At 38.1% G+C, this 26,013-nt stretch overlaps 1 protein-coding gene across 5 annotated transcripts in view; it reads right to left on the reverse strand.

Moving 5' to 3' along the window:
* AK8 (adenylate kinase 8) overlaps positions 1–26,013 on the reverse strand; it is a 77,598-nt gene that overhangs the window by 16,592 nt on the left and 34,993 nt on the right. For 4 of the 5 annotated variants that reach the window (XR_014684996.1, XM_084494067.1, XM_084494066.1 and 1 more), the window contains 2 exons: positions 24,551–24,640; positions 11,010–11,151 (listed from right to left, as the gene is read on the reverse strand). Coding sequence is in view for 4 of the 5 variants with exons in the window: in XM_084494067.1 (XP_084350193.1) it covers positions 11,010–11,151; positions 24,551–24,640 (232 nt within the window). In the remaining variant the exon portion in view is untranslated. Of the gene's footprint in view, positions 1–4,096; positions 4,444–5,810; positions 5,943–11,009; positions 11,152–24,550; positions 24,641–26,013 lie in introns of those variants that run through there. The other variant, XM_084494068.1, reaches the window with a different exon arrangement.

The following is a 26,013-nucleotide window of genomic DNA, read 5'->3' on the forward strand; positions in this document are numbered from 1 at the left end:
ATCAGATCAAGGCAATGTTCTCAGCTTCTTTTGTACCCAGCAAATGCCAGCCCCAGAATGCAGCGAGACTTTATGAATGTAAGATCACCTAAATATTGGTAATTGTATTTTATCCACCAACCTTTACTCTTCACAAATCTATTACTATCGAAACACTAATCATCATGCCATCTAAATGGATACAAGGTCATCTTCTGCAAGGTTAAAATTTGTAGTGTTCTCTTTTTTTACCTGGAACACGTCTGGTCAAAGGTAGTTGGGGATGAACTGGGTATCTTAGTCAGTAGGTGAGGTCTGGAGTTCACATGATTTAATAGTGGGCTCTTCAACGTAGCAGAAAAAGTCTAAAAAGATCCGCTGACAGGAAGCTGTATTTGACATTCCAGTATGCTCAGAACTACGCCGTGGTTTTCTAACAAAGAGCACCCATGTCGCAAGCTTCTCAGCCTTCTGCTGGACTGATTAGTGCAGGCAACTTTTAAACAGAGCAGCGTTTTTTCATCTCCACAATGTTCAAACAAGACTGACTGTATCTGTTGTGAATTACAATGTGTTTGGATTTAACCAGGCAGAAGCTGACATCTAATCAAACAGGAGAAGATAGATTTTTATTCTTTTTAATGGTTTTAAATAATAATTTTTAAAAAAAGATTCTTAAAAGGCCCAAAAACTTTGCATAACTGTTTGTACCTGGTAATAAAGTGAAGGTAAGGGCACTCACTTTCACTTGCAGAGCGTACATAGCAGGAAAGCCTGAAATACTAAGGGGTTATAGTTATTTTCTCCCTAATACAGCAGAGAATCCCTCCTAAAACCATAATGAATAAAACGCTTCTATAAAAATCAAACCATCCAGTTCTTCCAAGGGCAAAACTCAAAGGTTGTATAACTATTAGGGATTTCATACAACCACACAAATTCACTGGCACAGCCCTGCTGAGTGCACTAGGTAAGAATTAGATGTATTTAAAACCATCAGACATTCCCAGGGCATTTTTGTAAGGGTGTGGGGGCTGGACCCAGAACAGGCTTACGTGTAGGCTTCCAGTAAAGAGCGTCGCTGCCATTACCATAAATCACCCCTAGAATCAGTGATACAGAATCTTTCATTAAAAAAAAATAAAATACTGCAGCTTCTTTCAGAAGGACCGCCACTTGCCATTTCTTTTAGGTAATCAGATAGCTGTTAATTAATAAACCTGTCAGGTGAATCGTCCTGCTCCGGTCATCATTATCCATTCTGTAACAGAATCCTGCTATCATCACTGCTATCCACCCCATAGCTTCCAGCTCAATTAACTTAATGCTATGCAAATGAGCGGCTCTCCTCATCATTAGCTTATAGCCCACAAATGTTAATAACATAATTGGGCCTTCAACAGGGTAATTAGACACGATTTCTTCCATTAGTCTTACAAGGCTAATTATTGTTGATAGGAAAGAGGGGATGAGTCCCAGTGCTGCATGCAAAGAGGGGCATCTGGTTAAAGCAAATATAGACAAAACATCAACAAGGTAAAACAACAGTTGAGATCTATAGCAGGGTCAGGTAGGGGTGGGGGAGAGGAAGACAGCACGCTTAGAAACTTAGGAACCACTGGAGAAATTCTCTGCAAGTCAGGAAATAAAAACAAATATCCAGCCTGAATATTGAGCTCTCTATGCTTAGCAGGAAAACAAGATGATCAGAAGAAGCTCCTGTCAGGTTTATGTAGACAGGACAACTTGGTAGCTGTACTGATTGAACTGCCTATGCTTGTAAGGCAAATGGAAAGAAGGACATCGGTGAGACCTTAAGCACTGAATCTGGTCCTAGATCTCCCTCGTTATGTCCAAGCTTCTCTTCTGCCATCACTAGTTTGCTGTATGATTTTACGGGATGATTTTTTCTGAGTAATAGCTACTTACTGGAAGAATCCCAGAACTGGAATACGTGGAATTCCTTAGTAACCACCGAACAAAACGCATTTCAGCAATTGTTCACTGAAAGTTAATAAAACCTTGGGTTCAGTATTAATGGACTGGCAATAACTTTTTTAACAACAACAACTAGCAGCAAGTTTTCAGGCTGCAATTACACTTCAAATGGTGGTATGAAAGCCAATGAAAGTTCTTATTCTAGTAATATCTACGTGCTCTCATACATGGCAGTTAGAAATGTACAACTGGAGACAGCATTCCATGAGGAATCTGCATTTTTCAAAGGAGAAAGTAATTTTTTAAACAAATGCAGCAAGTTTGCCATACCCATGACTTAGCTTTGATAGCTCAGTGTTTTACTGGAAACACAGCTAAGAAAATTATATGTCAATCTGAAAAGTCTGAAGGCTCAAGGGGTGGAGAAGACATGATTTCTCTATTTCGTTTCTGTTCTCTTCAACTTTGGGGCCAACGCAAGGCCAGTACAAATCCTCTGATTTCACTGAATACATGAGGGAGAACTCTTCCTATATACTTGGTCTGAAAATCAGTTTAAACCACGTTCACAAATGTAGCAGCATTTCCTGGAGGTTAAACTAAATGCTTATTTCTTAACCTGCTATACCACAGTCTTTGGATAGCATAGTTTTACCAAAAAATCAGACTTCTCTCTGGATCAATGCAGTGCATATCAGTAGGATATTAATCAGCATTTGTATCAGAACAATCTTAGATGACAAATACATATATATTTAAATTTTGATCATATGCAAAGCATGATACGGGTCTTTCTAAGCTCAGAAATACAGTATCTGTTAGAAAAGGACAAGATGAAAATCTCTGTGGGACAGAGGAAAGCCTTACCCAAAATGTATTTCAAGCCTCACAAAGGACACAGTTTTATAATACATAGCTTTATGAACATAATGCATTTAGGGACAGAAATTATAATTGCAGCACAAAAACACTGGGTCACCACTTACACCTGAGCCAAAGGACACCAATATAAGTGACAGTGATTAATACATTTATGTGACTGCAGGTGATCCAGACCAAGGGAATTAGATCCAGTGCACCTATCAGACATAGGGGATCATTCCAACATCTTTCCTGCAGAATAAACTGACAGTATTCAGCTCCACTCTCTTAAATTGCCCTGCACTTGCTAAATTTACTTACTAGAAAATTCTGAGCAAATATCTTGTTCCAAGGCAAACAGCAGTAAATCCACTGATGTTTTAATGAAGATTACACTTTCTAATCCTCATGGTAATGACAAACTAGTCTCCATTCAATATGCAATATTACTTGACAGTTTTAATCACCCAAGCCGTATTATATTTGCTACAGACTGATGCACTTGTCTTTCCAGATCTTCAGCATGGAGAATCTAAGCAAAAGCAGCATAATGCCTGTTCTGCCTGTGGTTTTCAGCACGGGCCAATTTTGCCAGCCACACTAGCTCTGAGTAACGGCTTACTTTGGGATTAGTCTCAGATCCAAAGAGACTTCTAAATCAGAGTGCGGCTGGCACAATCTTGTCCTAAGTTTTTAATTAAAAAATCCTGAATTTTAGGAATCAGAGAGTTCAAAGGTAAGGCACATTTCTAACATATTTCAAAGTGTCTGCCCTGGTGAAAAATCAGACAGCAAATGCAGTAATGGATTTTCATAAACTAACCTTTAACATGTACAGATATAACAGTGACCTTTCTAAATTTACTGAGAATATTCAGCCAACTTTTGCTATCACACCACTGAAGTAAATGGCAAGTGATCAACCACCTGAGATGCTTGACAGCACTGGCCAACCCTCCTTTTCCTATTGTGCTTTCTCAGATACTGTCTCTATCCACTGTTCTCAAACATTCAAAACACCCATCTGTTTTATCAGTATGCATTCTTTTACCCAGTGTGCATTAAAATGTTGCTACACCACTATAATTGAAGTTTTCCTCCCCCAGGTTTATTTTTCAAGTTCTGATTCCAGTTGGTTCTTGAAATAAGTGTTTCCCTTACAAAAATCTCCTTAATCTCAAAAAATAAGACTCGTGTGTATATGGTTCTCTTTGTGTGTGAACTACTGATGAAATTAAGGTAAAATTTTGAAAAATGACTGCTTTAGTCCATGAAGAAATATTTAGAACTGACAACAGGTCTGTGAGTTTGGTAAGCTCTCAGGGATGCTGTTAGGATTTTTATTCACAGGTTTGGGTCACCAAAGAAAAGAGAATTCAGAGGGGAAAAGCATAGGTTAGATGATCTGACTGCTATTTAAATGGTAACACTTTGATTTCCCATGACTATTTCATTCTTTGAACAAAAGTTGTCTCAGGTGAATGCCCTGAACTGTCATTGTTGATTTTAGAGATCAGATCCATGAAAGTTGTCATTGTGAATTAGGGTTTTAAAAGTCTGGTTCTTCTTTCAGGCAGTTCTCAGATCAACATACTCTCCCCTCACAAGATGGAAACGCGCAAGTTCCTAAGGTACCGACCACAGAACACCCCTGCTCTCAGGTTCCTGAAAAATATTGGAAGAGATTTTTCAGTGCAAACACGGCAGAACTTGGCTACCAAGTTCAGTAATCTTCAGTTTCTTGTAGGAAATCTCTGTCTCTTTCTCTTTCTAATTAGGTGTTAAGTTCAGAAAGGCAACCTTTATGCACGTGGCTTCTTTACAGAAAAATGGTTTCAACATAAGGGAAAACAGGACAGACATCTTCAGGTTTCCTAATGTCTCTTCTTTTTTAAGGGTAGCAACTGCAGAAAAATATCCCTTCTTTCAGCAGCAAAAGGAATGAAAGGATTCTGCATGTGGTTTTGTGTCCTTAAAAAAATAATAATAAAAAAATCTTGGCTTAGAAGTAGAAGCTTTTCTTCTTTCTCTTCCTGGAGACTTAGGAAGCTTGCTGAGATCAGAGATCTCCTTAATTGCTATATACAGGATTTCACCAAACAAACTCCAGCCATCAAAAGGAGCTTCTATGAGGTGACTTCTAAAAATAATACCTGCCTCCCATAACTGAAGCCAAATATACCTCCTATTCTTGCTGGAGCAGAGTAAGAAACGAAGTAATGTTTGTGGTAGCAAATGCAGCATCCCACAGAAAGTCCATAGAAGGATTTTGCTATTCAGATGAGTGTTATTTTAGGAGCAAAGAGAGCACAATCTACTACGGAAGAAAAGGAAAACGGAGAATAAGGATTCTCCATTGACGACCAAACCTTAGGAATCTGTTTAAGGAGCTGCTTCTGTCAGTTTTGTGCTGGGCTAAAGGCTGTGTGTGTGCTGCTTTTTGCACTACATGTGAAGAATTAGTTGACACTATAAAGTAACCTGTGGGCATGACTGCTTGATAGAGCCTTGGTGCCAGAGCAAATGTATGCCTTTTTATGCACAGCTGTTACGCAAAAGGTTAATGGGATAGTATGCTTCCCTGAAATATTTTGCCTATTATGCAATGTTCAGTGACACCTCTTGCAGTAGAGGTGGATCAGGAAAACAAAGGTAACTGCCTTCATTAAGACCTGTCGATGAACAAGTTAAGCCTGTAAAGACTTGCACCAAGAGACCACACAATGGCTGAATTATTGTAGCTCAGAAAAGGCTACAGGGGTAGCAACCGTGGATTAAAAAGATCCCACTCACTCAGTGGGAGCAACCAAGCAGACGAGTCAATCACCAGTCCAGGTGAGAGGAAGAACTGTTCATTTTGCCTGATAAGCACAATCTATACTGAATTTTGGTGGGGAAAAACCCTTGTATTTGTCTCTAGGCCAGGGTGTTCTGCTCCCCCAGAGCATAGCTACACAGTTAATGTATGGTCAGCATAGCTAAGAGGGTGAGCACATCATTTTCCAAATGATGTTTCTATTTCATAAACATACCATTGATCTGTGGAAGATCCTCTGTCCTGCCCCCTTTAGCTCCCAGTGACTCTCCCATTAGATTTTACCAGACCAGTCTGCTTGGCATTGAAGATTTGAAGGAGGAGGATGTGCGTACCTATGGTGGGAGCACTGATGTGCAAAGTGATAATAAAAAGGAAAACAATTAGCATTAGTGAAGACAACAGACAGTAAAGAAAATGGCTCTAGTAAGAAGGAGGTGTTTCTAATCAGAAGAGACAAAAATCAAGAACGATTGAAATGGAAATTGATCTATTATTTTTACTACTTTCTTTAAAAAATAAGCCATAGGTCATTTGGATTTACCTGTTTCTTCCTGTCCCTTGTGTAGGCAAAATGTATTGTACTGATTTAGTGTCTTGATTACCAAGTCATTTTTCTGCATTTTTCCCTTTATAAAATTTCTTCTTTGTTACTCATCAGTTTTTTAATGCCATCAATTAAAAATACCTCTATTATAAATACACAATAGCTATCATTTAAATTAGGCCAAAGTTTTAAAAATGCCCTGTAAGATTTTTTGTGTCAGAATAATTCAATCACTATTACGTTTCCTTGATGCAACTATTTTGGGACTTGGCTTGTTCCTTGATAGGATTTTAATTAAGTCATTTACATTTAATTTCCAAATATGTAGCTGTTACAGAAGCCAGGAAGGAAAAGGGGAAAAGAAAAAGAAACCTGAAGACAGCCTATCTTTAACAAAAATATTTCTGATATAAAAAATGAATCTGAGGAATACATATTCAGTGATAAGTATTCCAGTCCATGTCTGGTAAACTCTCAGATAATGGCAGCATGGTAGGGTCACTGGGGTTCTATTAGCTCAATTAATGAGGAGTAAGATAAGGCTAACACCTAGCTCTTCAAACGGCTAAAAAATAGAGCTGGTAGTAATGGAGTTATTAACCTTCACCAGCCATTGAATTTTGCTGCTGATTCAAACTCCATTTCCTAGTTCAGGCCTCCATTAATAGGCTGTTTATTATCCCTAATCCACACTGGGATCAGCTGCAGAAATATGAAAGCCCCATGTAAAGACCAAATAGTTAAAAAAATATATAAATCTTTTTTTTCCATTATGATTTTTTCCTTTTGTTCTCAGCATATTCACAGATTCTGTCTCAGAAATTATGAACTTCATTATTCTAAACTGTTTGAATACCAGTTCTTAGTAGTGTGATGAAAAAGAAGTGTTAAAAATATGTAAAAAGATCGCTTAACTGGGGATACAGCCACATCCTTTTGAAGACCAAATAAAACAGAGCTGGAAACTTGTATTGGAGAAGCTACTGCTGTTTATTTTCTCTACTGGGAAAGAAAAAGCTTTAGCATTGGCAAAATGGGTATTTGAAATATATTATACACTTCTTTTGTTGTACCAGTAGGTCAACCCTTAAGCTCATCCATCCCCTCCTGAATTTTGTCCATTTAGTGTGTTGTTGGCCATATTTCTTTTGTGTTTGCTGAGATGGGGACTGACAGCGTTATTTGCCTAACACAGGGAGACTGTTTGAAGTTTGTAGGTACTATTGTAATACAATTAATCAATACCAAGATATAACAATCGACCCTGGATTCAGAACAGATGGAAAAAACAATGCAAGTGATGTAGCAGAGGCACTGGGAATCCCAGAACACCCTTAGCAGTAGACCCCACTGGAACAGATGGAAGGAGTGGTTTTATCAGCTTGTAGAGAACTAACACAAACTGCGCTATAATTTTAACTACAAAGATCTTGAGTTAGAGGGTCCTTAGGCTCTTTCTCACTGAGTTTTCCAATATTTCAATGAAAGGGACTCTGTGTAGTCACCGTTGTCTACACACGCAAGACGTTCCTCCAAAATTTATCACAGAACCATTTTATAACAGCAGATGTTAATGGAGATCCAAATAAAGATATAAATAAAATAAAAACATTTGTGCTACTATACATACATCCAGCATGCAGTGCTACCCTGAAAACTGAGTGAAGTTCTGGTTGTCACATCGTAGAAAAGAAACAGCTAGAATAACTAGAAAAGCTACAGAACAGCAAGACAGCATAATCAGATGAGTGAAATGACTTCCAAGAAAAGAAAGGATAAACACATCAAGATTCTTTGCATAGGAAAGAGACGGCTGAATCAGAATATACAACGGGATATAAAATCAGGAGTGTTACAAGAGGATGAACAGGGAAGGCTTATAAATGTTTCTCATAACAGAAGAAAGGAACCCCCCCAAAACCACAGTTTTCATACGACACCCAATTAAAAAGTAAAACTCCTTGCTATATGATTTGATTGAGGCCAAAAGTATAACACGTGGAAAAGGGACTATAAAGTCAAGGAAAATGGGCTATTAGACATAGTTGTCCAGATGACCCTCTGGCTCAGGGAATCTGTAAACTGCTGATTGCCTTAAACTGGCCTGGAACCAGCAGACAGCTGGTCATGAACCAGCTGAAGCTAATGACGAGAGATATACAACAGATGACACTGTTGCTGCTAAATCTGATTTTAACTATGTTTGGGAGAGAATAAGAGACAAGAAAGATTTTGCAAAATACTAAGAGTTTTCTGCATATTAGACCTACCCAGCGCTATGCTATATATTTCTTGTTATATATATATAATGCTTAAACATTAACAATGAAAAAAAAGCTAAAATATCTATTTACACTCATTTGGATGAGGAACTGAATTCAGTCCTTTGCAAGTTCTGAGCTTCAGATGCCAACCTGTAATTGTATTTGGATTCCCACTTACCGTAGGCACTAAGTGGTTAATGACGCTCTTTCAGTAGATAGCTGAGAGACCACTAATAGATTCAGCTTCTTATTTGCCCTAAAGGCTGCCACAGTTCAATACGATTAGGATCCTGTCCACTTAAGCGATAACTGCTTCATGGGGAGGAACATAGAAAGCAATACATGGCTCTCCTCTCAGTATAGGAAGAGTAGTTCTTTGGGAGACAGGTTTTGTCTGATACAAGGCAGGTTTTCCTGCACCAGTCTGTAAGCAAGCCTTTGCTCTTCTGCAAATTCTAATTTAACGAAAACCTTATACCTTACTTTTTCACTGGAAAATGAATTATTTTCCTTTTTGTTCCTGGGCAGTTCTTTGGATGCAGTGGCTGATGCTGTATGAGTTTTTTTTATTATTACATTTTAACAAACTTTATAGCCCATTTTGTTTGTTTTCAAATAACTTTATTTTCCTTCTTTTCTGTCATCAATTACTAGGTTTGTTTTTCTTTTCATAAGATGGAGGAGTCAGGAGACTGATCCTGCTCAACGCTGTATAATTTAGTATTATGTGTACTAGCTTTATGAGGTGGGAGTCAGATAAAACATAGTATTTGAACACTAACCATTTATTAGCTCTAAGGAATAGATTTATGACTTGACAACCAGACAATAACTCTGTGTTCTGATCAGCCAAAGAGGTCTACTTTGAGTTCAAAACACAGAGTAACATACTCTTTCACAAATAATTTTGTTTACTGATGTGACTAGATTTTAATAATAAACTTGATATATATGTAAATTTATTTTAATCTAATTTCATCAACAGAGTCCTCCTAAAAATGAGACTTTGTAGATTGTTCTATGTCTGATTTATAGATTTCTGCATCCTATTCCCAGATTGATTTCAAGGCTATAATTCTATCAGGGTTTTCTCCTGATGTCAGAAACACTACCTCTGCAGATAGTGTTTTATAACTAGCATCACAACTGCAACTGAATTACTGCCCTGCTATCCTATGCTGCAATATGTCCTTTTGTTTATAATCACCCTCTCTCCCTTATACACCTACTACTTCAGCTGCATGGAAAATAACAGCTCCAAAATCAATCAGGTAGTATGATGTCTGTTTTTGTCCCCTACTTCAACCCCTATGTAAAACAGAGGGGACCAAATTCTTAACTCAGATATGAATGTGCATAGCTCTTTAAATAAAATGGAAGCTGAGCAAATGGATGAGTGCAAAATTTCTACACGGAGGATCTTATAACAAGTTGTTCTTCCTCACTTGATGAGGTCTCGATCCTGCAAAGGAGCACACATGAGTATTCACAGTGATCTCATGTACTCAGATACTTGTTTAGGGACTCAGCACCTTCTTTTTAAGTGCATATGAAGAATAATCCATGGGAAATGTTATTTAACTGAATCTAGCATAACTATCAAAATTCCTTCTCTTTTTTTCATGAGGTAGACTCTTATTTAGGATGTACTTTAAATTACTGTCAATAAAAGGCTACTGCCATTTTCACATAATTTAATTTTCAAGGCTTGATATAGGAACTGCTAGCTCCTTCCGTTTTCACTCTCTTCCTTTCTCTTTACAACTCAACCTTACACTTTCACATCTTTCCACTGTAAATTGTACCCTGTATAGGCAGCGTGAGGGTGTGGAGGGCAGGCTGAAGGCAGCTGTAGAGAAAACACAGGAAGAGTACCTTTGCCAACTTAAACCCTTTTAAGGACAAGCATTTGGAAAGCATAAAGACCATAAAGTTCCAATGCACAGTTTTGGAGTGGATGTTATGTCAGCCAGTGGTATGGACTAAACCAAGAACTCCTGTAGGGGAATGGAAAAGCCTCTCGATTTTGATGAGTAGGCCAACACTTCAAATGCTCGCAACTTTTGGACTAGCTGTGAAGAGTAACCCCATTTTATTTGCCTGGATGTCATAACAGCTCTCTTTTGATGCTCATTTCTCTTATATTACATTTCTGAACACTTCATTATAGCTCAAATAAAATATAATTCTCATGTTGTTTTTAATTATTTCACAAAACCCAAAAGTCTCATAATGAGCTCCTTGCAGTGCTAATATATTTCCATGATATTATGCCAATGCTAAAGTAAGAAGATGTAGATCCCCTTCCTGCTGCAAATAAAATACACCTTCCTGACATAATCCATACTTTAATCCATTTCTTATGGATTGCCTTTAGAGGTAACTGAGACAAACAACCAGAAGAACAAATTCTCTCTTTCACAATTTGGTCACCTGGTGGATTTGTAAGGCCAGTGCTCTATTTCCCACTCTCCAGGGATAAGAGCCCTTTTCTAGATGTGTAAGGAATAAACAAATAAGATGCAGCAGCCTATATAATGTCAGCAAAGATCTGTGTCTTTCCACAGACTTGTCATATATGTAACATGCTAAATATGTACTTTACCTGTTTGGAATAATACGTGCTTTTTGCAGCTCTTCTCCCTGTTCTATGTCTCTTGGGAAGCCACGAAGCACCCAACCGTTGGTCATGCAGTCTAGGGCATTTAGGCGATCTGCCAGGATCTTCATGACAATGTTGTCTGGGACTGCAAAGGATTAGAAAGATGATGTTTATTTTGTATGCTGAGACTGAAATTAAGGAGGTTACACGCTACCTTTTCTGGTGAGACTGCTACATGAACTAAAAGACAAAAAAATACAAACATGTTTACACGTGACAGATTTTGGAAAGAGGAACTACTGCTGACTGTGCCTGTTTACTGTGTTATCACTGAAACCCCCAAATCATAAGGAGCTGTAGGACTACAGCAAAGTATTTGGTAAAAGCAGATGCTCCCATAGCTTTGCAATGTGCTTTTTCTCTTAGCCATCCTGAGCTGATGTCACATCGAAGCGTGTGACATAATCTTATAAAAATGCAAAAATAATGACCTGAGTTGTGTAAAAGAAATCCTAAAACAGGGAAAAAAAATGTCTGTAGCACTCTGTATTTAACTTAGGAGATCATAATGGTTCTGCCATAGCAGGCTAGAAGTGATATTTCTCTATTTTGCCCAAAGGCTTGAAGATTTTATAACTGAAAACAAATTTCTAAAATGTATTTCAACTACTGTAATTACTACACCGATGACTCCATAATTGTAGAGATAAAAGTTCTCTTTCCTCTATCATTATTTATCTTTAGGACAAGAGAGTAACAACAGCAAGATTCTGATCAGGCTTGCAATTACTCTACAGCTTTTAAAATTGTATTTATTCAGACACAGTAGTGAGGAGGTATCCTGCATATTTTCCACTATAGTCTTCATAAGTAAAAATACTTTTACCAAGATACTTAAATTTACATCTCTTTTTTTTTTTTTTTTTTTTTAATAGAATTCATCTCGTTCAACAAGAGTGCCTATAAATTTTCCAAAGATCTTGCAATGTATTGGGTTTCATGTCAAATAACTGAAGAAAGGTCAGCAAAATCACCTCAAGCTACTTCCCAAAGAAGCAGCCAAAACAATTTGCAAGAAGCAATGAGAGCCCCTTCTCTTTATTTGTACAGTATGTCTAATACACTGTTGCCTCTCCTGGAAACAAGCAGTAAAAAATGCTACATAAATCCACATCACGGGATGTTGATGTTTTGATACTCACCCTGCCATTGCATCTGCATACAAAAATACAACAAGTTCTTGTAGGAGAGTGTATGCGTCAGACTCCTAACAATGCAATTCGCTTTAGGACTAGCTGACAGGAACACGCCTGTATTTTAGTAGAGTATATTATTGTCAGTGCACATTTATACCCTGGATACAAGCAGGTTTTAAACCACAATAATAGAATCCATTTGCTTCCTGAAATTTAACATTTCCTCAAGACTTATGCCTCTATCGTGAAATTCATTACCTCACCTTCAAGTAATCAAATTACTGAGTTTACAGAATTGCACTCAGAACTCAGTGTACCAGCAAAAACAGAGGAAAACCACAGGGAATTAATTAGAAGACAGATTAGTGTATTAATTGAGGGTACCTGCTTCACATTATTAAAAAATAATAATCAAACCCAAGTTAAGGAAAGCACTGTTCTCCATCTGCTAAAAGAAAAAAGAAGAAAAAAAAAAAAAAAAAAAGGAATTGAATAAAATCATTACCAGTCACTTGACAGAGAGTAAAATGGCAATGCAAAACTAGGCATTACATTAAAAATAGGATTCATAAAATTAGCAGCAGGCAGAAACATTATTAGACAGATGTTGCCTATCTGGCTATATGAGACCTGAGCTGCAGGCAGGCATGCTGGGGATAAGAGGAGAATTAACTGAGCTCTTTACAGGTCAGTTCTTCTCCCCAACCTCCACGTTACAAGAACTAATACTAAACCAAGACATGCCAGTAGGAAAAAAATAAAAAATCCCTCTTGCTCTTTCCCCAAAATGTATTCCATACAAAGACTGGTGGAATTTTCCTGGTACTCATGAATTTCTGGCTGTAACACTAAACTTGCTATCTTGATGTGTGTTGTTTTATCATGATTCCTGTTGGAATCATTAGCATGGATTGACAAAGATGCCAAATGATGGGATTTTTTAAACATTTTCAGAATGCTTACAGACATCTCTGCAAGGGAGATGAACGAGACCTACAAACCCATGCATAAAATTGCACTGAAGCAGGATTTTGCCAGAGCTGATGTTCCCTGTCAGATGAACAGGGAATCGGGGCAAGTACTTAAGCCCCAGGAATGGCAGAGAAAAATAAGTGGATACAGCACGCTCTCCATCTTTGGAGGTTCTCCAGTTCCAGGAGTCAAATTGCTTCCAATCTGCATATGGCAAGGAGAAATATCTACAAGAAATTAAAAGGTAATTGTGATGGAAAACAGGAAACATCTCTTCATCTGATCACTTCCCATCAGTCTTCTGTGAAGCCTGAGGATCAAAATCCTCCAGTTTGGTGACTGTTTCTAAAAAAAAAAAAAAAAAAACAGAAGCAACTGCATTGTTTTTTTGTTGTTGTTGTTGTTGTTTTTTTTTCCTCCAAAAGAGGAAAAAAAATCTAGCAAGATGATGCAACAATTAATCAACAATTTAGCTAACACCACATCAGGTTGTTGGTTCTTTTGAGCAGTACTGGGGATACGTGGTAACCCTGATACCTCGCTAATTTCAGTGATGACTGACTAGAAGGTATCAGCAGTGCACTTCAGATTGTTTGTACACTCATGTACATATATACATCACTGAATAATATAGATGCTTACATATTTTCTGTGCCTCCCTCTAAAGCTTGATGGTGAGAAATAAAACATAAACAAGTCAGACAGCAAGCTCTGCTCTTCTCTTGATTAGCAAACATACCTATCACTTCAACACAATAGGGGAACATAGCTTGTTGGCTGTTCAATGGCATTACAAAGTACATCAGCTGCCCTTGAACAGGAACAGTCACACTTAAAACAGCTGCATTAAAACTGTAAAACATCTTCCACAGACCAGAAAAAAAAATATGAGGGAAAAGGAAAGAAAGAAATCAGTATTATTTGTATTTGCTGTGGTATAGACAGAGTAGGTAATGAAGAACTGTGCAGTATGGTATTCCTTTTCACTCATGTGGAACTGTCTCTGGAATGCAAGGGAAATTAATAACCTATAATTGGAGTGGCACACAATCTGTAAGTAACTAGCCATAGGTCTCTTGGCCTTTAGCACATGAACCAAAGGGCTATATAGCAAAGCAAAATTTACAGCTTTTCTGATGAGGCAGTCAATCTACACGTTTTAAGTAGATTATGAAGCACAAGAGCTTTGAATAATCAATTCCTTTTCAACATAAGCTTCTGTGAGTTTCCAACTCTGAAAGTTGGGGAAATGAAGCTCTAGAGAGGTTTTACTTTATCATTAGAGAGGCCCAAAGATAAGTTTCTTGTAAAAATTACAATTTGCTACAAAGAGATAGCCAGACTAGGAAATGTGGCGGCACATCTCTATTAAGGAGCAAAATCCAGGTACAGGAGTAAAATCTACCCTCAGAAGTAATTCTGCAGAGCAGCTGAGCTACAACGATACCCAACACTGAGAGCCATGTACGTAGCTGTGGACCAAGTTCATGGTGAGCCTCAGAAACAGCATACATGGCAGAACAGGGCCACAACCAACTTCATATAGAAAGGCAATTTATTCATCCATACGTTCTTGCCTAATGTCAGTACCATACGACATATTTCCTTTATTTTCCAGCCTGTCTTGGACACATTAATAGGCTAGACTACACAGTTGAATTAGCAGCTGTGGATCTACATAGCAATCTAATCAATTCAAGGGTAAGATCAGGCAGAACACAGGGAACAGAAGCTTAAAGTACTGCTGCTTGTGCTGGAACTGCTGCGTAGACACCTAGAAATTTTCTGTCTCCATGACTGTCAATCAGCACCTTCCAGCAGACCATTTAAAAATAAATTTACTTCCTAGAGCTTCAAAGCTTTTCACAAGTAAAAGGTACTTCTCATTGAAAAGTACTTCCTCATGAACTCATGGGAGTATGGCCTATTAGCTCTTGCCCAACCCATAGATCTGCATGACTAATAGAAAACCCTATCAGGCAATCAGTTGACAAAATCATACCATCTGCTCAAGACAAAAGTAACAGAACATTAAAGGCACAGTCTGAAAGGCAAAAACAGTACTTGAGAGATTACACGGCACTGTTCTCCAATAGCTTCAATGCTGTCAGTGCTCCAAGCTATACAATTATCATATTTAAATTGATTCCTCCTCCATACACTTCCCTTTAAAACGGACTTTTGATGGGTATTGACTCACTTCTCCAATGTTATAAACCGTTGATTCAAAGTACAGCATAAATGCATTTGCAGGTATAAATTGTCAGCTTCATGCTATAAAAAGTTTAAGGTCCTTTAGACAATATTGTCCGTTCGCTCTTTATACTTCTCTCGCAGATTTTTTTTTTAGCTAGGTCTGAAGACTTTCAGTGCTAATTCAGATGCCTGAGGCTTGATCCCAGTACTTGACAGTTAACATCTTGCCCTGAGTATAAGCTACTGCCAAAGGCTACTTTCCTGGGTTGTCCTGTCAATCCTAAAATTAGCAAAGCATGCGATTTGGTTATTTTATTGCTCTATGAACTCAGCTTTATTCACATTGGCTCATTTTATTTGGGTCTTTCAGAGAAGCATTCTGTTTCCTTGCCTACGTTACAGTCCTCAGATTACCTCGATTTATTTCTAACGCGTTCGAAAATGATTTCGCAGCGATTCACCACCGTGTAAATCTGACCAATAGTTTAACTAAATCCTGCCAGTGCACCAGATACCTGAAAGCGGGCTTTTTATTATTTTTTATTTGTTTATTTCAGAGCAAATCCCGACTCCTGCACATAACAAGAACCACAAAACCCCTCCAGAGTGAGGTGGGGTTGGCGGCGAGAGGCCGCGCTTCGCCCCGGGGCAGCGCCTGGGCCTGGCCGGGGGAGAAGCGCCTGGGCCCGGCCCGGCGGCGAGGGCCCGGCCCGGGGGGAAGCGCCCGGGCTCGGCCGGGGGGGAATCGCCTGAGCCCGGCCGGCTGGGCCCGGCCTCTCGCTGGTTGTGTGCCGCCACCTGCCGGGCACGATGGCACCGGCATGGCCAGGCCGGGCAAGCAGCTTCCAAGCGGCCCCGGTCTGGGCTATTCGCGAAAATCGCGGGCGCCGAGCTCCCGGCCGCCGCCGCCGCCTCTCTTCTTCTCTCGGGGCCGGCACATAAAGAGGCGCTGGAACAAATAAAAACCGGCGTGGCATGTGCAAAGCAGTGCAACGCGTGTTTAATAATCTCGTCAGATGGAAACCGTGCACAGAAATAGTTGCTGCTTGCTCATTTTATACCTACAGCACTGCTGACTTCCCCTAAGAACTGGAATGATTATTTTAATGCAGCAAAATAACGATGATAAAATGTCTGATGTCCACATTTTAGGTATTTCTGTCTAATATACTAAAGACTCTACCCTCCTCCCTCCCCCCAACGTTTGTTGTCATTTAAAATAAAAATTATCTGTACTAAGGAGAAATGCCAACAACGTTTCTAAAGCAGATATACGTGACCCCAAAGCATCAATCAAACAATCCGTGATAAATTAAGACTTTCAGACATGGATGTTGAAGTGATAGGAGCACATCATTCTTTCTCACAGTTATCAAAGCAGAGATTCAGGAATCTACGTCTGTTCCCCTTCAGTGACGAGGTAAGAATCCAGCCCCCTGCACTGCTTTACCTGTTAAGTGGCATCTTCAGTTCAGCAATGGAAATTCAGTCCAAACTCGGTACCCGGTATTAAAAGAAAAAAAGAAAAAAAAAAAAAAAAAGAAAAAAAGAAAGAAAAGGCATTTTCCCCTCTAAAAATAGTCCTTGCAAGGTTTTCAGCGTCTGTGTATTTGCCTAATAACCCCGGCTATCCAGGAGGCACAGGATGATCTAGTGGGCTGACACTAGGGTCAGGATCCACACACCTGGGTTCCCATCCACGCTCGTTCACTGATTGCAGGAAGGCTTGACCTGAATTAGGTTTTCTGCCTCAGTTTACCCACCTGCAAAACAAAAGCTACTCTGAATTACCTCACAGGTATGTTTCTAACTTGAAAGTTTCTAGAAGTAGCAGCATAGCATATATTTTCACTACTAGCTTTTAGTCCTTCCGCTTCTGCAGAGAGAATAGAGCTGAACACCAGACAGCAAGCACAGTTCTAACCCAGGTAATGCATCATTTCCAGGATAATCAAAGATCCCTATTTCTTCCTTATTTTTAAACTAGTTCAGCTCAACTGAAGAGCACAGGGCTTGTGACAGGACAGAATTTGGCCTATAAAAACCCTTTTTACATTGATAATATTCAAAAAAAGAAGAAATTTAGTCTGACAACGTTGGTGAAAAAAAAACTTGGCTTTCTATACCAGATACTGACTCACCATGTGATGAGAAGAGAGGACATTACAGGGTTTGTTGTCCTTTATCAGTGATGCCTGGTGCCAGCAGGCACTCCAGATCTGTCACAGTCCTGCATCTCCCCTTGCTGCTCCCCCCAGTGCCTACCATCCACATTAAAGGGACATTCAGCCCTCTAACCCAAACAAATTAGCAGGGCACAGTAAACCTTGCATCACCCTGGCTCACTTTACGGTTACGTAGAGAATGGTGAATGAATGCAATGTTTCCAAAATATAAAGTGATATACAAGAGCCGTTAAATGTTCTGCTTGTCATAAAAAAGCATTTCATACAGGAGCCTGATTCTGTATGGATGGCTCCCAGTGAATTAGAGCCAAAGCCAGAATTTGATATTAAACTCTGAAGACCATAAAAAGGGATGCTTCCAATGTATTTTCCCTTCCAGTTATCTCATAAAAACTCATGTGATTTCCTCATCCCAAACTGCAAACAAAAACAACAAAAAACCACATACAGAATCAAAGCCTTTTGCCCAGGAGCTAGTGCTGCAAGAAAAGTAGCAGGGAAGGAAATAAAACATTTCCAAGTTTTTTTTCCAAATGACTGTCTGCAATAGAGATCAAAATAAATAAAAGGGCCGCAGCTTCACTCAAATCCATGAGGGCTTTTTGGCTCTTTGGTGGTGCACCATGCTCCCCCATGACAAAAACCAGGGACCATGGGCATGGTACTTTGTAACCTACAAAATGTTTTACTCCCTCTTGCAAACCCAGACTCCAGCATCATTACCCCTGTGAATTAAATGCCTAATACCAGCCTATTGATACTCCAGTGACAGTAAGAATAGTGAACAATGCTGCGAAACCAGAAGACTGGCAAAATTTACCTAGGCACAACCATAGCATCCACTGAGTGATCCTCAAAATTGCTCAAAAACAAAGAACACCTCACTAGCTTCATAAAGTCACACACACTGTATAGATATTTTCTGATCTGGATTCAAGGTGTTTTGTGTGTGTGTGTGTGTGTTTTAATTGTAAATGGGATGGTCTTTAAAGGTACCTTTGCAGACCGTGTCTCCCCAGTTTCACTGCAGCCCTGAATACCTGGCAACCAGAAGTGACAATTTGATTGTTTACATGTTGTGCAGAGTAAACAAAAGATATTCCAGAATATCAAATAAAGGAAATGGGGGGCTCTAATTTATCATATTGTAGTGATTCAACACATTAGAAAAAGAAGTAAAATTTGGGAAAGATGACAACTTACTGTCTACCTTCCTTCATGTAAAACTTTCTATTCTACGACCTTTTTATTAAAATGTGGACACCTAAAACAGAAAAAAACATATATATTTAAATTTTATTTTGTTCTCTTGACCACCAATTTTCTCCTAGTAGGAAAAAAGTCTGCTACCTATTTTCCATAAAAAAAACCTTTGTAGCAGTCCCAGAGGAAAAGTCAAAAGTTTGACTTGAAAAACGGAGCTACTTCAAAAGCATTGTCAAACAGAGGTGAAGGTTTCTTAAAAATGCATAAATTAAAGTATGGTATATTCATAAATATGTCTGTAACTTTACATCGTATATTTGTGATTGAGGTGCATATATAGATGAAAATTTGCTATCATTATAAAACTAACTTAAAGTAGAAAATCAATTTGTTTATTAGCTACTGTTTGGACTCTGTGTGCATACGTACGTGTGTGTGTGCATGTGTGTGAAAAATGAAAGAAAAATGGAGAGTTTTTTTCAATAATAAAAAGGGAGTTGCACTGCAGGGCCCCTAAAGCTTGTGAAAAATTAAACTCGACGGATTCAAACTGTCCTATTTCCACTTCAAAAGAGAAGAGGCACTGAGCTCTTCCCAACTTATCTTCAAACGCCCAGCACCCTAGAAAGTTTCTTTAAAAAAAATAAAGTCTCTAGTTCCCCCAAGCACTGTACCCGTTACTGTAGCTGCTGTCTCTCCCTCTTCTAATTATACCCATGTGAGTCTATTAATCAACTTGTAAATTATTTAGAGAGCCATGCGCTGTCTTCAGCTAGTACAAACACACTGCATGCAAAGACTTGCTGAAAACCAATGGAGCTCCCAAAGGGTCTCTCTCCAATGTTCAGACAGCTTGCAGCTCGCCAGTACAGCGCTGTTAAAAACAAGAAATAACACTAAGCTTACCTCCTCAGATATAAAGATTTACTCAGCCTTTCAACTCTGAAACTCTTTGCAAGTTTTTAAACAAAGAGGAAGCTGCTCTATTGTCAAATCTTTACTTCACACTTAGTGATGAGAATATTAATTTGATGTCAAAAAAAAAAAACAACCCACAAGTGCTTTCAGTGAGACTGTGATCACAATCACCAGGGGACCCCAACTTTCAGAGGCTACACCAAAAAGCACCCCTTTAAAACCATTCCCATTTAAAATAGGTGGGAAAATCCACATTTGTACAGTAATAGTTTTTATTAGAAAATAGTAGAAATTATGGAATTCCAGATTTTACCCCCCACATGAAGACTGCCATTGGGGACAGCTTCAGATATTACTACTTAAAAAATAGAAAAAGGAAGGGGAAAAACAACACAGATTGTGTGTGTTCAGCTCTAACAGGCTGCAAACAGTGCAACGTTATCTGTCTTCCATGAATCAGCTCTCTTTACTACCTGAATGTTCATTTTGGTGGGAAAAAAAAACATTACCCAAACTAATAGCAGTTTTCCCAGCTGAAAAGCAGAATCTTACTGTTTCAGGATTGTTTTTTTTTTTTTTTTTTTTTTTTTCTTCCTGTACTTCATGCTGTTGTCCTGTCATTTCATTTTTTCTTGGCTTCATTTATTGCAGCCTTGCAAACATATATTAATTAGCAGTGATCACTCCATGCTATTTCACCACAAAGACATGTAAAATTGAACAGATAGAATGGTATGCAAATTTCTTTTCAACTGACCGACACCAAAATGCTTTTGCTTCTATTTTCATTAATAAAATGCAAGCATCTCAAGGGGTAAGCACCAGGGACATTTTAAAAACAAACAAGCAAACAAACAAAAAAGATACGCTTTCTGCATTTTTTTTTTTGGTCTTCTCAGGTATCAAATTCTGGCAGACATCTTTAACAAGGTGAATGTAGACACTGCAGATGGAACATTAAATTAATACGTGCCCATGTTCTAGATGAGATCAGTCCAGAATGCAGGCTAGCCTTCCTCAGAATTACAGCAATCTAGATACACAAATTCTGCATAGAGGTCCTCATCAAGCCAGTGGGGCCTGTGTCTGGGCTATGTACGCATGCAGCATTTGTCCTGAATTACTCGAAGGGGAGGACCAGTCTGCAAAACAGTCTTTTCACTGCATTTCAGTAGGAATCAGACTGAGTGAATTAATTTATGTGAGTTGTCTTGCTGCCTGCAGAAGGGTCATTGCCTGGGAAAGGTCACTGAGGTCGCCTCTTACTCCAAACGTTAGTCTTCCTGGGCTGCCCAAGCAAACGGTGTGTGCTAAATTCAGCTTTATTGACCGAGATTTAAACTAACTGCAGTTAGGGACCAGAAAACTGGTATCAGATTCCAGGGCTGGTAATTTTCTGCCCAGAGTATATTTAGCAATAATTGCCCACTATTCAGTGAAAACCACAATATATTAAAGGAAAGTCAGTGCATTTCAGATCAGTTGTCCAAGGAAGAAATCTGTGTTTATGACAGACAGAAAGCAGTCGGCTTGCTGAACTTTTAACTGAGAACACATTTTAAAATATCTAGTGTGCACCAACTGTAGGCTAGGATGTTCTGGGAATTAAAAATTTAATGGGCTCAAAAACGTCTGTGCTACCTTCATTAAGCAAAATAAATCACCATACTAAAAATGGGAAATTTTGTAAAGCAAGAGCTAAGGTCTTCATGAGAAAACGAACACTAGAAAATACAGAAAATGGGAATGCACTGAGTTGCCTTCTGGGGTGAATAATAGAATTGTCTGGGCTGTTCTTGAAATACATGTACTATACATGAAGCAGCAGTACAGGAAGAAAACAATACACAGAATGTTTGTGAATCCCAAAAACAAGAAAAGATCTGAGTTAGTCAACCAGAACTAGAACAGAATAGTCTGTGCACAGCCTCAGTAACTCAGTAATGAGTTAGATCTGAATAAGCTAGTTTTTGAGCCTTTTTATGACACCATGACATGCCCTGTTGGCATATCTTGAATGACTAATTGTACGCAATCAGTTGTGTCCACAGGAAAGGAAACCACACTGAAATCAGTCCCCAGAGCAAGCATTTTAAGAATATATGAGGCATGCCTCTAGATTTTATGGCACTAGTTTGATTTTGACTAGCAATGATTTAAGCGCCACATTTCTTGTGGTCTATCTTTGTTTCAAGGGTATTCTGCGATGCTACCGCTTCCATGATTCCTTGCCCAAAGGAAGTATTAAGGTTAGTTGGCACATAACTAGAAAAGCAACTAAAATTTTGAAGTTCTAATTGCTTTCACAGTTATAACACTGCAAAAGTCTGTATTTGTCCTGAATTACTGTTATTGGCTAAACTGATTAATAAAATGTGATTTTTTTGAATGTAGTCAGTAATACCGCAAGAATCTTGCCTCTGTATTAACCTGGCTGTGACTCTACAGTAAGGATTCTTTGCCCATCTTTCCTTCTCAGTACACTGTTCTTTCATTTTCTCCAAGGCTCTTGTGAGGGTATTAGTGAATTCTTGTTAGTGTTTACTATTGTAAATTCATTCTTTGTTATTCCTGGGAGAAGAGGATTAGCAAAATGACAGAACTTATTATTTCTGGCATTGTTACAGAATATTTATTTTTATTTATCCATTAATTTTGTAGTATGTCTCACCACATAAAATATATGTGCATAGAACAAAAACAATGAGACTTTTTTTTAGCACAATGCACAGAAATATAGTTATGACTCCCATTAACATGCAGAAGCACTATACAGATTTATCCTTGCGTGTTATATTAAAAAATTCATCTAAATCTGAGATAATTTCTAATTTGGAGGAAGAAAGGAATTACAACTTCAATTTCATTTTCCTGAAACAAAAGCAGCTCCTTTGGACTGAGGATGTGCATATTTTTAGGACTAGCTAAACATTACCATCTGTACAATTATTTTACTCTACTGGGAATGCTTTTGATATCTCCTTCAAGGAACTTCATAAAATACATACAGAGCATTTTAGCAAAGAAAGCTCTTAAAAGACTCATCTTTGAATATGCAGATCATCCAAACTCCCATTTCGACCATAACTGAAATCTAGAGAGGGAGATATTTACAGTGGCAGTCCTCTACTCCATAGGGATGAGAATAAAGTGAAATTACACTGTACACATAAGATTCTAAAATTAATGGATACCATCAAAAAGGCACGGGTCCAGAGCTTAAGATGCTCTCCATATGCGAGTTTGACTGCATACAAAAGTAGCCACATTCAGATCAGTTGGACTACACACATACAGAAGATATTTCCATGCCTGGGACACATCGCAATTAACAAAGGCTAAGATTGCTTGCTTTTGAGCTCAATGGGCATTCTGGTTAGTTGAGCTGGTCAGTAGATTTCTAAATCTGAAATTCTCACCTAGAAAGGGCAGCCACGAGCCATTAATTCATGAGCAAAAGAAACTGGCAGTTGCTCACAGCCCATTACCCATTGATGTCTCTGCCTATGTTACAGAGGACTCAGGTCCTCTGTTTTAGGTTGCAGAGATTCATGATTTCCATTCCCACAGTCCCCACGTCAGTTCCTAGTCTCGCAATATGGTGGCTGCCACAAAATATTAACGCATTGAACTAGCTGTATTACTGTATTAAGAATAAGTGCAATCATTCTCTAGAGATGAAGTTTAGAGATAAAATGTATTACCTTGTGGTTTGATGGAGGGATAGAATACCCAAAGCTGCAGGCTGCCAAAGGTCTTTTTGAAATGCTTAGAAAAGTACTGAATCTCTTGGTATGGTATCAAGGGAACCTCAGTTAATTTTATAGGCTCATGTTTCAGATCTGTGTAATTCAGTTGCAGAATTAAGCTATCATGAAAAAAAAAAAAAAAAAAAAAAAAAGGACTTTCGAGCTTTTCACCTCACCAAATGGCTTTTCTTGCCAAAATGAAGAAATGAAGATTTCTCTTTGTCCAGCATATTTGCTCAAAATTCCATTAATACTGAAGCTTAACTGAGATTTCTCAATTTTCAGCAAGATCATCTCCCTGTATTAGTTTCGTCAGTGACCTGTTGCCAGAAATAGGACTAAAAGTTCCCATTCCAGGCCATTGTAATATGGCAAAATAAACATGCTTGAACCCTACTGAAATATGACCTATCCTTTAGAACTATAGCTCTTTTTTGATTTTGAATATCCACCATAGAGAACGATCTTTGTGCAAAACAAGTAACAAACACATAAGTTTAAGTTGTTGTCCTAAGGTGCTTACAGTAGTTATGATTTATCTGAAGTCACATGCAGAGCCATCCAAAACCAAAATATACTTAGATATTCTTTGTGGTACTCCCCTCCTACAACCAAAAAGGCTGATAAAAATGAATTACACAAAACTTTATTTTTGAGTTAAAAATACTTGTGTGAAACTGGATGAATCTGCAGTAGCATTCTGCAAGTCAAAATCTCTATACAAAAGTATGTAGTCTTTATTACAGAGCTCTTGGAATTGAAATAAAAATGAAACATAATACTGTGCTTCAAAAAGCAGCTTAAACATTTTTAAATCATACGTCTATATCAGAATTCTGGTTTTGATTTAGAGATAAAAACCATGGAATTGAAATTTTGGGATGTGTACAAAAACACTGAATTTAACTGGAACAGTGAACTATTTGAAGATATTGAAGAGATTAAAAATCTAATTTATGTTACATAGTGCAAATAAGTCACATCTAATTGAAGGAATTAAACAACTTCCAGATAAATCTGATGCAATTCAGATTACAATCTGTGGAAGAAAAATTCACTCACGATGTATCTTTTCCCACAAATTTGTAACCACAGTTTAATGAGACAACAACGTGCCCTACCTGGGTATCCATTGTCAATATAAGGCTTAACGAGTTCTCCAAGTTTTGTCTTGTCTGCAACAGCTTCCTTTAGCAGTAGCCCACAGCAAACTAAGAAGAAGGAAGAACAAAAAGACACGAGGTTAAATTTTAAAAAGGAAGCAACAAAGAAAAAGAAAAAAAATACAGAAGCTGCATACTGGAATAAGGTCACTGAATAAAATAAAAGTTGTAGGTTTTTGGGGGTTGTTGTTAGGATTTTTTTTTTTTTTTGGCCAAGCAGAGCAAAAAGCAAAGACTGAGCAGGGGAGAATACTGAATAAAAAAGAATACATTTGGCAAAGATCATATTAAAAACAGAGATAGAAAGAAAGATACTAATGAAATGTGTTACTGAAATAGTAACTCAAGGGATTGCTGGTGTTTTTTCACTTTTTATAAAGTTATAATTACTGAATAAAGTTACACCTGCTGAACAGCATCTGAACTGCACTGCTGGAGGTGCAGGATAATACGCAGTTCAAGGAAGTGACTCACCGGATCATTTAATGATCATGCAAGAATTATATTTAAAAAACTGTGCTAATGCAATATTATCATTGACATCAAATACACAGAACACCAGGAGATGCAGATCTAAAGTTCTAGTCAGGACTGGAGAACAGGAAATACTGCTCCTTTGGGATTGTATAACACTTTTTGACCAAAGTTATTGAGTCCTGCTGCCCCCTGTGAGTTCACGTTACCTCATTTTACAGGGAGGAAACTAAGGCATGCTGAAGTTGCATGACATCACAGCATGTCCTAATTCCAGCTCATTTTTAGTTAATATTAGATAATAGTCACCATATATTATTACCTGACCTTTCAAATAACAATCCTAAATCAATTCTGCCCTTTCTGAAATCAATACCACCACTGTCAATGGCACCGCAGACTTAATGGCAAAAAGCAAGCCTTTTTATCTGTTTTATCACCGTTAAGGACACTGTTTGGCAAACATGAATAAGGATACAGGGACGTTTTTGTACAAAGTTCATTAAATTTATGTTTAAGTGACAAGAAATGAACACAAATTTTAACAGTTACCAGTTGTCCTGGAGAAGCAAATCGATATGCATAGCATAACATGTAAAAAAGTAACAGAAATTCAGTGCACAGGCTACAGTTTAAGACAACAAATACATATATGCTTAAATTCAATCCAATTTATGAGAATATTTAAACACAGGATTAAATTTTTAAGCCTGTGCTTTAGTCCCAGTGGCCTAATTGGGAATTAAGTGTGTGCTAAGTACTCTTCTGAAAACTCATGGTCTTCTGACTTTGTTTTAAATAAGTAATTTTTATATTTGGTTTACAGTGTACTTACAATAAAATTCAACAGATGGGTGAAGCAGTAGTAATGGTATTTAGTAAAAAGAACTGCAACTCTCTTATATAGCAGCTATTTAAAAAATGCAAATTTTGACCTAGTTGAAAAC

This window comes from Aythya ferina (assembly GCF_964211825.1).
Source record: "Aythya ferina genome assembly, chromosome: 20".
NCBI classification, from domain to species: domain Eukaryota; kingdom Metazoa; phylum Chordata; class Aves; order Anseriformes; family Anatidae; genus Aythya; species Aythya ferina.